The sequence below is a fragment of the Mugil cephalus genome, chromosome 16 (genome assembly GCF_022458985.1).
Source record: "Mugil cephalus isolate CIBA_MC_2020 chromosome 16, CIBA_Mcephalus_1.1, whole genome shotgun sequence".
NCBI classification, from domain to species: Eukaryota; Metazoa; Chordata; class Actinopteri; order Mugiliformes; family Mugilidae; genus Mugil; species Mugil cephalus.
Genome location: NC_061785.1, coordinates 16,079,916 through 16,091,784, shown reverse-complemented (window position 1 = coordinate 16,091,784; position 11,869 = coordinate 16,079,916). Strand labels below are relative to the sequence as shown.

Sequence of the window (11,869 nt, the reverse complement as noted above, 5' to 3'; positions counted from 1 at the left end):
AATACAGTGACTTTATAGACTAAGGCACATTTCATCTACATTTCAACCTTTTATGTCTTAAGCAAGTAGCCAGATGCAAAATAGTATGAAGATAGTGTAAGTCTAAATTTAGATCAATTACTTGACTTAAAGTGACAAATTTTTTACCTTAAAAAAACAGTTCCTAAATTATTTTAGTATTTTACAGTATCATGTAATAATATGAAGGACACTGCTGTAAACTGACTAAATGTTAAACGTGTATTTGGTCTTTTTGTTTTTTTCATATTGAACATTATATGCAGGACGTTGCATCGTAGATGGAGACCTCCTATAGGGAGGTGAATGCCAAAATGCCAAAGCAAGTAACTCACTTAGAACTATTTAAAAAGTCTCCTCTCACTCACTGCAGCCACTGTGCACCAGCGCTACATACGTCGACCCAATAAAATGGCAAAAATATACATAAAAGATGTAAATATAATTAATTTTACTCACCAGAACGTAAGGAACAACTCGGTCCCCCTCTGAGTCTGGGAGCCTGGGCTAGGTCTCATAGTTGTTGACCTGAAAGTGGTGAACACACCTGTTCCTTGGCTGGGTCAGGCTACACAGCTACAGGCCTTTCTTCACAATATCCTGCATTTCCTTGAAAGTCCCTTATGAAAATGACTTTCTTAGAACATCTACAACCAAACTGATAGCCTGTCCTCCTTACACCATCGCGGGTTAAAAAGAAAGCTTGAGTTAAACAGAGTGGCTCCCTGACCCTCCAATCAGAGGATGCAAAAACGGCGACACTACCGTGGGCCACAGAGAAGGCCTAAGAATACCAACTTGAAATGTGACTGCTTAAATGAACAGCGTCATTATAATATATTTTAAGCTTCAATCAACTGGAGTTTTGATTGCGAAGGCGCGGGCATATTTCTTTGACATGAACAACACATGATGGCTGAAATATGATTGGATAAAAGCTCTAATGCAAAGTTACGCTGCCAGGCGAGCGGCAGACAAGTCATAAAATGAAAAGAACAGCCTATTGGGAATAATTTGAAAAGATTAATGGGAAAATATCAAAATGTAAGTCAGTGATTTTGTTAAAGTTTGAACCAGCGGAGAGGGCTTTGCCGGCATTTGACGACCCACCACTCAGTGATACCCTGAGTGCTTGGTAAAGAGTCTTTCCAGGGCACGAAAAATCTATGTCAGGAATAGCTGAAAACTATTTAATGCCTCGGCTGCTAAAACTAGTAGCGACCTCTGGCTACATTTGAAACTTTTCCTTTTGTTAGGTAAGTTTGACATTGTCTAGGAGTTCTGAAGCGTCTTGCCGAAGTCTCGGCAGCGGGCACTGCTACTGCTGCTTCCCGTTCAGGATCAGCCCCTGGTTCACAGAGAGCTATATAAATGTTCCTAAGGCTCCAGTTGCAACCACCCTTCACCATAAAAATGGGGTGCGAGGAGATTTACATTATTCATCAGTTGATAGTCTGATTTGTGAACCTGAAGCCACACCTCCAGCCAAACGGAGCAGGTACTCATGAATAATATGCAGATTTTATGCAAATAGGTTTCAATACCACATTCTGGAGGAAAGAGGGGGATCTGGGGTTTAAGGAAAGATGCATTTAGTAAGATTTTTTTCAATAAAAAAAAAAACTTTTGCTGGTTAAAATGTCATGCGTTTAAAATAGGGACTGTATTTATAAAAATGCTCACTTTGATTTAAAAAAAAACTGTAAGCGGCGTCGAAATTGTCATCAATAACAAAAACTTATTTAGTTTTGAACTGACATCTGTGAGACATTAAGGTGTCAACTTCAGAGACAAGCTAGCTGATGCGTGAACTCTGCTTCAGCTTTTGCTTTGCTGCTATATATAAAAATATGTCTCCAAACTTAGTCCAATCTGTCCTAATATCGTCTGTTTAACATCAAATGTTCGCTGGGAAGCCGAGAGCCGAGGGGAACGGAGTGAGAGGACGACAGTGGGAGGGAAAGATGAGAAGAAGAGACGAAGGGCGGGGAATAAAGAAGAGCCAGGGAACTGTGCGGTATGTCTCCTTGAGGACAAAAGGACAAGCAAACAAAACAGGATAAAAAGGAAGGCGAGGAGAGGAGCGCATTTACAGAAGTCATCTTTTATTGCCACGTAAGAAAGTCGTATATAGAACAATGGTGATATACTGTCAGATGGCAAATCAACAACAAAAGAGGAACAAAAAAATATCCCTATCATCCCTCCCCCAAAATAAGGAAAACAGACAGTCATAGCAACACTATGGTAATATATTTCTTTGACAAAACGTCTGCTATATTTCTTTTTTTTTTTTTTAACAATATTAGAATAGTACCAAAATACAGCTTTTTCATAACTCAGTTTCACAAATTATAAAGTCAGTAAACAGTAAAAGTACGATGGGGCATCACGGTGCATATTATAAGCTACTGTGCAAACAATAGTGGGAGGTGGGTTCTACCATAGAAAATATGCTTTACTAGTCACACATAAATGCAGTGTCGGGGGCCATATGATTCCTTATACACATATGCTTAAATACCACAAACTGGTCTGGACATCAAAAATAGAAAATTAGATCTCGTTTAACTTTGTATTTTATGTGTGATTAACACCAAAATGAGTTAATCGATGAGTTATTCTATAAAAGGATATGCTTGCTAATGGATAGTAGTTATGCCGCGAATAGCTTATTGATTCTTCAAAAGTAACGGGGAAATCCCTTGGCTCTGGACCATATAAGAGATCAATAAGCAGAGGACTATTCACATCTGCTGTGACTCAAATCCTTCCGTTAATTCCAAATGGACTCATGGTATATATAAAAAAAAAAAAAAAATCATACATACATACATATAAAGTACACTATAGGAGCAAACGCTATTAAAAACAGATGTTGATCGTTACTGGACAATAAAACACTGCGTCTCCTGTGTCGCCGTATGCGTTAGTAGGCAGCTCCGAGTCGGTGAAAACACTGCGCGTAAAGAGCGATGCTATACAAAGTCGTAAACATGAGTGACGAGAACCCCTGTGAGGGAGTAGTGAACTGCGGATTCGTTTGATCGGAGGGATTCATTGGCTGTAATGTTTACAATGCCGTCAAATCCAGCGACAATTAAAAGATGGAAAAGAAAGTGATGCGAAGTCAGAGAGAAATGTAACTTGTGTTCGAGCCCTTTAGTGTCCTTCCAGTGAATTGTACATGTCCCTCGCTCCGATTACAATAACGCTGCCCCGTCATTCCTCTAATGAAGAGTAGCGTTCGCTGCATTTTACCTTCACTTATTAATTGGCCTTCTTTTCAGCTTCCCCACCAAGAAATGAATATTTACACCTCCGTTTTCCCGATGCAGACCGATAGCAAATATCAATCCAGGGTTCACATCTTAAATAGGATTCAGAGCGTGAAATAAATAAATAAATAAATAAATAAACACCAGGAGCTGTGAAAATGTTCCAGTGCTTATTGGAGAGAGCAGATTTCCACAGAGGAGCCACGGAATCTATAGATCTACATATGCGTTGCACTATGCATCAAAGATCAATAGTCTCCACTCCTCTCGGTAACAGTATTTTAGCAACATGAAGCAATTGAATGGAGGAGTTTGTGTGTGTGTGTGTGTGTGTGTATGTGGATGCGTGTATGTGCCCTGCACCGCCGACATTGTGACATCTAAGTGACATCATGTGACATAATTCAAAGCTTCTTATCAACTGTTGACACTAACTTCCTTTTCTATCTCTTCTGTGCCGCTGTGGACTTGGTTGCGGCACCCAAGCTCTTCCTCACGTTTCTCTGGGATTCGTGAATAAAGACCACAGTGAGGCCGCTGTTCTGTCTCTTGTTGACAACTCCTTCTAGATATTCCACTGTGTGTGTTTTTTCCCCCAATGGCTTCCTGCTCTTCTGAACAAGAGAGCTCAATTTCAGGGTGTCTTGCTTTTTTGTATCAATGGGCCTCTCTCACAAGTTTCCCCACATTCATGTCACACTGACATTTCCTCCTAATGCGTCTCTTACAAGCTTTTGTGATACTCAGTTTTGTGCCAGCTCTTGTCTATTGTGTATTTTCGTAATTGTGGTAGGTGGGGTGGTTTGTTTGTGTTTGCCTTTCTGCTTTCCCTACCATGATCAGAGACGTTTAATTAATGGCAAATCCTCAGCCCGTCCGTGTGCCACACTTGCTCCTTGCTTTTCTTTGTGCCCTTATTAACTTGACTTGAGACCAACCAATCTGGTCACCAGCTCAAACATCAGCTCGGCGCATATATTTCTAGACATCTTAATGTGATCATTGCTGGCCGCTGATTAACTGTGGGCGCACCGGTGTGTTAGCCGCATGTGGCGCTGTTGACGCACCACGCGACTATACGCGAACACTGGTGGCTCTTGGCAGTGAGAGGCAGCTCGTCATGTATTGCGATGGCTCAAGTAATGCAGGCGTAGAAAGACGTGTACAGAGATCAGGAAGAGCTCAAAAGGCAGCGATTTGCAGGCGGGAAGCCAGTGAGAGATCAACATTTCTGCACAAGCAACTAGTTCATGTAATCAACATGTGCAAAGCTCAAGCTAGCAAGGTTATGCTACCAAGCTGGCCGGTCTGCAACGTTTTATAGGAAAGTACACTAGAAAAAATGTATATAAAAAAAGAAAAATCCAAGGCATTGAGTTCTTAGAAGAGAGTGCTGCTCTTTATCTTTGAGTTCGTTACTTTCTAATACAAAGCGTCCATGCCAGACAACGGAATTTAGTCTGATTAGATTAAGTGACGACAACAGTGATGACATTAATTTGTCTCTATTGTGGCCCCGTTTGGTAATTCAGACACAATATTGTATCCAAAAACATTATTATTATTATTAACTCTAGGTCACAAGGCCAAAGCGTATTCAGCACAAGCGCAAACACCACATAACCTAAGGCTGCATGCTTGACCGGCCCTGATTCCTGCTCCTGCCTCTGCCGCTGATCAATGTACCGCTGAACCACAGCACCCTGTAACTTGGGTCTGATTGCTATAATTAGCTCACTTGCACCTCAGCCGGGACTTGATGGCAGGCAGTATACCCTTGGGGCAATCTGGTCCGAGATAGTTTGGAGTAATGAGTTCGCACCGAACGGTCTTAGCTAGGTAGCCAGCCAGGAACATGATAGAGGCGGACAATCAAAATAGCGCCACTTGTTATGCTTTGTCCATGTAGGAGTGTTTTTCTTAGGGTTGTGCACCAATTCAACAGAGAGTTATTAAATGGGCAAAATGTTTCACGATCAATCTTGTGAGCTGTAACTTTCTGTATATGTTTCATCCTTTGCAAAGCTGTTTTTATTCCAAGTTCAAATAAAAGTTAATGGTGCAACGTGGTTAATTAGCCGTCTTCTGGCAGTTAGCGTAATAACACCAACACTGCTGATGCAAGCATATGGTAAACTGCATATCTACAGTCTATAGCCCCTCAGTCCCCAGGACACAGCTCCAACCATGCTAATCAATCGGTTCTCTTCACTTTTTTTTTTTTTTTTACCCTGTAAACCTTCCTCTCTTTTAATCTGGAACATCAACAACTTTTTATGGACAGCTCCCAGGTTCTATTTCATTCCTTGTGACTGGCAAAGACAGAGAATTCATGGAACCCGGGTTACATTTGTAACTTTTGATTTGCTGCCATTGACTCTACCAAGCTTGTAGTTGCTATGATCTACTGCTTTTTTTGTTGCTCCACTTTTCAGCTCTGGTTGAAGTAAAAACTAATCGGCTACCCGTGTGCCAGAAAGTTGCCTTTAACACCAGAAAAACACTGTGATATACAGAGATATTTTCCTGCCGCTGATGATCTTAATATGCATTCTGTGCAACTTGTTTGGCAAGGGCTTGAATGTGCAGCTCATTTATATGTAAAGAGCATTAATGTTTGTTATGCTAATACTGATAGTGAGTATCACCACTTTCCCAAATTGTCTTTTCAATAAATGATAAAAACTCACTGCTCCGGAGTACCTACTGCTGATTCCTCTGTAACTGAACCGAGTTTGAGCCTCCAAACTATCCGCGTCCTTTTGTCTCCGCCGTGGCATTTTTTGTCCGACTGACTCGTCTGATGAAAAATGTCACACATGACTGCCCCCTGAACCCACTCATCTGTGATCCTGACCCTATCAAGCGCGACCCACCCTACGCAACCGATTCCCCGCTTTCTATCAGGTTTATTTTGGCTGTTACGGTGAGTGATGAGGGTGTTTGTTTTTTTCTTTTTCTTTTTTTCTTTTTTTGGGTTTATTTGCCAACTGTTTCCACTGCCATGCCTGCTTACCAATCGTTCCGGTGGCTGCTTTTGCAGAGCTCAACACGCTTTAGGAATGGGGCGGCATGGGGGCGGCATACTTCCACATTTCCGCCTTGCTGGATTAAGTCAATTGGTTCTGATAATGCACACCCAGCAAACACTGACCTGCTTTTCAACTCAACAAAACAGCGATCTATCAGGAAAAAGAGAAAAGAAATATGAAAAGCACAAAAAAAAAGGACAGAATCTGCGAAGGATTCTCCTCGGATGCAAATAGGTTTTATGGGATCGAGAATCCCATTTAGATATGATTGACTTTGTCTGGTTCGTTGTTTTGACTTCTCCAGAGACAATAATCATATACAAAGGTTGGACTCGCACACAAACACACACAATCTATAAACAGTGAAATGCCGCAGTGTTCAAGAGGACACAGTGGTACAAAATTGCAAACTGAAATATTTTTCGGGCTCACAGACCAAACCAGTCGTTCCTTTCAAGGTGGGGGTGAATTGTGATTAGTCACTGCCTCGTCATGACTGTTCTTCGCACTGTCACAGAAAAGATTCATCACAGCCCCGTTTTTCGCCTCTCTCGATATCCTCTGCTCTGAACGTCTTCCATTCAGGCAACGAGGGATCAGCGGAGAAGAAAGCAGTGAAAAGAAGTGTAGGAGATAAAAGGATAAAAAGAAAGAGAAAGGCTATGTATATTTATATATAGATATACATATATAAAAAGCATATTATCGGTTATCGCTACAAAGGGCCAAGATCTGGAGTTTCACAGTCTTTCATGTACAACAGGCGCAGTGACAGCACTGACTCTTTGTCTGTCTGCCGTGATGAAGCCTGCCGCTCGCCACTGTGGGAGCACAAGAAAAAGCAGAGTCCGCTCTGTGTTATGTCCCGTGCGCGTGAGTGAGTGTGCGTGTTAGGTTCGGGTGTGTAGGTGACACACTTTAACGCTCTGACAACTTCCTAAATCCCGTTCCATGCCTTGAATATCGGCGTCAGGTTTCCAGTCATGCGACCCTCAAGGTGGCAGGGGTTTCACAGCGTGCGGTACAAAGTGTCCCCCCCTTACGGAGCCCCTTATCAGACGCTCAGCTGGCTCACTTGTTTCATCTAGCTTTTGATTTGGGAACTGGAGTATTAGGTGCCCCTCATATCTACGAGCGGTCTGGATCCAAAACGAGCCCAAACCGCGTTAGCTCTGCTGGCGCTGGCAATAAAATGTGTCTCTGATATACACACTGTGACTCTTTGTAATACTTTCTCAGCAGATTGTCATGTGCACCTCTTCCTCTCATATTCTTCGTAATGCTTTAAAATGGGTTATTAACACCGTTTTTTTTTTTTGTTTGTTTTTCCTTTCTTTTTTTAAATTTATTTATCCACAAATGTCCCCACGATCCATGTTTGTCAGAGCGATACTGTCTGAGCCACTCATCACCTGTCTGTGTTTCGGTTGAGTCTACACACAAATTTAAACATTTTTAACACAATCAGATCACACAAAAAAAAGCATCTCAGTGCTCGGTTAATAACCGTGGAGGCAGCACTTCAGATCGCAAGGTCAAATAAATGATAACACATCTCACATTTAAGAGAAAAATAGATGGGCATAGAGAAACCCTTGAAAAATTTGGCCTATTTGTCAGAATTTATTTTTATGTGTGAGCCATGTAACCCAGATAGATATTTCCAGCTGCTTGTGCTGTTTTTTTGTTGTTGTTGTTGTTTTTTTTAGATACACCTTGAGTACAGTGAGTGATCAAATCGAGCCTAGTTTAGGTTGGCAGTGTCTTACCAGCACAAAAACAAGACGTAAAGAAAAGTAGAAAAGACAAAGAAAGAAACATCCACTTTTCACAGTAGTTTCTGTCATAAACCCAAGAAATAATAAATAAATAGAAAGTTCAAAATCTGCGCAGAAACAATGTATTATTAATGTAAAACTGACATTTGGTCCACAGAATAAAATACGAGGTGCATTGTCGCACATGTTTTACATGTGCTGTTGGTATTCACCTTGATCAATAATATAATTTGAATGGAATAAATTATTTGCCCATTGCCAGCATGATCGAAGCCCACAGCTTTATTTCTTGAACATTTTATTTGGCCCTTTAGAGGAGTAGTTCAACTGTTTTGTTGCCTGGCAACGTGGTGTGAAGTTACTTCACAGTCTGGCATGTAAGCCCCCCTCAGAACCACAGGATGTCCTTTTTACACTTGGGTTTTTGTTCAGCTTAAATAAATGAGATATTAAGTGTTAATCTCTGGCATTTTGAGGTGGGTGCAGGCAGTTTTCACGATTGTATTATTGCACAGAAACGTACTGTTTTGTTCCTGTTTCCAGTGTTGGTTCAAAAGTCTAGACATAGGAGTGGCCTCTCATCTACAGCAACACGTGTCACATACCTTATTTTAAATTGTGTAAATGGTTTTCGAATAAATAGAGTCAGTTATTCTGACAAAGCTGCCATTTCTAGGAGTATAAGCTTAACCTTGTGAGAGCGTTTTAATACTTTGATGATCTAAACTGAAGATCTCGGAAAAGTGCTGGACAATATGTTCGGAAAGCAAACAAATCTGCGTCATTCTTTTTGTGTCAGACCTTGGTTATCTGCTTGTGAAAATGCGTCTGCTTGTGTGTGTTTCTGAACGTGTGTGCATGAGCACAATGCTCCGAGGAACCTCTGCTAGCTGCGGCATCACCCAGATGCAGCCTCCAGGCCCCCTTATCCATCCTCTGGGCCAGCTGTCACCACACAGAGGAGATCAGAACAAAACAATGACGGTGCGACAGCCTCCATTCTCTGTGCAGGAGCCGTGTGGAAAAGGGCGACCTTCAGCCGCGGAGCTTCTGAAGGCGCTTCTGAATAGCCAAAGTACAAAGCCCTGTATGTCTGCAGTCCAAAGCCCAGCACCCTCATCATGTGTGTCTGCTTCAAAGCCCTCAGGAGATTTGAGTATGAATCATGACGGAATGCAGTATCTTCCAAACCATTCAATGCTGTGCTGGGCAGATGAGCGCACTTTCTCGTTGCAAGGTTTGTGGATAAAATCTGCTGTTTCTCTTCCCACGATGCTTCAGTGCATTACACTTGATCCCTTATATTGCTTCTCAGGTTTGGTTCGTAAAGCCAATCCATTTAATTATCATCAGTGTCCCTCAGTAACATCTGTGTCACACCATATTCTCAGATATTGTTACCATTACAGAGAAAATTAGCTGTGTAGACAACACTCTGATATCATCACAAGTATACAGACATCCCTGCTCTGTAAGGTTCTCGATATGGTTACACACGGCACCAACTTGCACAGCATCCTTTGGACAACAAAGGTCTGTTGAGTGATTTGATTGGTGAACTCTTTGTGAAACGAGGACCACTCAGACACGATATACCAACAAGCCTCAGCTTCTTCACACGAACACACATGTACGTTTGCACCTTTGGACACCCAGGAGTCGGCGTCTCCGCTCAGAGAATATTTGTGCCACCACTCCACATGCATCCTTTTCCCCCTCTTTTTTCTGCTTCGCCTCCTCTCTCACACAGTCACCTCTGTCTTGCTGTTGGTCACAAAGTAGGGCTGTGTGGGGAGGAAGTGTTGACTGTGGCTGTGGCCTCTGGTGCTGTGGAGCTGATTCGGCTCCAGCACAGTACACTGAGGCCTCTTGTGCCCGTAGGTCTTTCTCCGGCCCACCGTCTCAGTCCCGTCCCAGCCTTTTAGCCCCAGCCCCATCCCATGCCCAGCTGCAATTGTGTTGGAACTGTATGCCAATGGGCGGCCCATTGTAGCTGAGCCTGGGCCAATGGTGGTCTCGGCGGCCCTGGAGAGGCCCAGGGATGTGCCACCTGGCATGGTCCCCACCATGTGTGCCAGGGAGGTAGCTCCAAGTCCGTGCTGCTTGCTACTGTGGCTATGAGCATGAGTGTGAGAGCTGTGAGAGCTGTGGGCAGCGTGACTGTGGCTGCTTTTGGGTTTCTGGCCATTTGGCTTTAGTCCCCCCCCTCCTCCACCTGCTATGTGCCGTTCTGTTGGGAGCGTTGAGACAGAGGAGATACTGGGCATCTCAGTGACATAGGTGGCCACTGGCTCTGGAGTCAGTGGACCCAGGGAGGTCATAGGAGTCATGGAGGTCATCTGGGTGAGAGAAGTCATGGGTGTCATGGAAGTCATGGGTGTCATGGAGGTCATTTGGGACATTGACGTCATCTGGGTGATGGTGGGGTTCATGTGATTGGAGGTCATAGGGTTTGAAGCCATGGGGTTGGCGGTCATTGGAGGAGTCATTGACGATATGTTGCCCATGGAGGGTCTGGAGTTTCCCATGGGCTGGAGAGGAAGGCCACCTTTCGTTGGCAGTTCTACCATCAGTCGACGTTTGTTGTAGAGTTCACCATTATATTTGGCAGCTGACAGGAGAGAGAGAAAGAGAGAGAGAAAGAAACAAACGTTAAGTGGACATATATCTTGGGTTAAATCTTAAAATCAAAATTAATTCCAGTTTTGGCTGTTTGCAGAAACTAAAACGGTTATACAGAAAGAAATAAGCAGTTTGCAGATCAGCTGCAGACTAAGATGAGAACAAGCAAGTACACATGCACAGGCAGGAATTTGGTTAGAAAATATCCAGTCCCATCTCGCTCCCGCAATCTGCAAAGGTCAAATAACGAAGCCCATATATTTTAACTTTGTTTTAACTCAGCCTTCCCTCATCTAACTGACCAAGCAAGCTGTCAGGGCTACTCTGAACGCCTGCATGTGGCCTGTCTTGCCACCGGAGGAGTGAAATCAAAAGGAAAGCCCAGAATGTCTCCTCCACCTCGCCTCCTTCCTCCCTTATAAAACCTGTGGTGGGAAGTTGTTCGATATGATAAAAAAAGGATGAGTATCTGGGCAAAAGTATCTATCTATCTATCTATCTATCTATCTATCTATCTATCTATCTATCTATCTATCTGACTGAACGGAATGTATAATTCATTACACAATTCAAACAAGCTCTATAAATTATTTAATAAATACTTCAACTATTTTTCTTTTGCCACTGACTGTCACGTAGACCTCTGTAGTTAAGGATAATGCTCTGGAAGGCTTTTTGATAGTAAGGAATATGTTTCGATTGGTCAGAGAACATGAAGACATGCATTTAGTAAAACCTTAATTGTGTCAAATTGTTCTATGCGTTGGTGAAAGCATCCTCCATTTCCCTCTAAACCTAGGTGCGTGTTTGTGTTTGAGTTTCTTCACCTTTGTCGCAGTGAGCTTTAATGATTCTCATTTATTCCTCCCTCTGTCAGTCAGTGTCACCAAGCAACAGTCTCTCTTATCACTGCGAAATGTGACCTTTTTCCATCCGTCAGATTCACGTTCACAGTCGAGTCATTACTCTTAAGCCCCTAGTTGCCTCCACATCCTTGAAGATAAAGTTAACACACTCAGCGAGTTTGCTTTGCTGCTGTAACTATAAATCTACTTTATCGCTCTGTGAACGGCGGAGAGAAATGAGCAAGCGGCCCTGTGGAGGGATAGGAGGAGGGGGTTGTGGATGGAGGAGGGTGGGG

General features: G+C 42.9%; 1 protein-coding gene across 2 annotated transcripts in view; it reads right to left on the bottom strand.

Moving 5' to 3' along the window:
- Positions 1-2,106: 2,106 nt before the first annotated feature.
- shisa9a (shisa family member 9a) overlaps positions 2,107-11,869 on the bottom strand; it is a 50,299-nt gene continuing 40,536 nt past the window's right edge. For both annotated transcript variants that reach the window (XM_047609377.1, XM_047609376.1), the window contains exon 4: positions 2,107-10,717. In XM_047609377.1, coding sequence (XP_047465333.1) covers positions 9,849-10,717 — 869 coding nt within the window. In that variant the 3' untranslated portion in view covers positions 2,107-9,848. The remainder of the gene's footprint in view (positions 10,718-11,869) is intronic.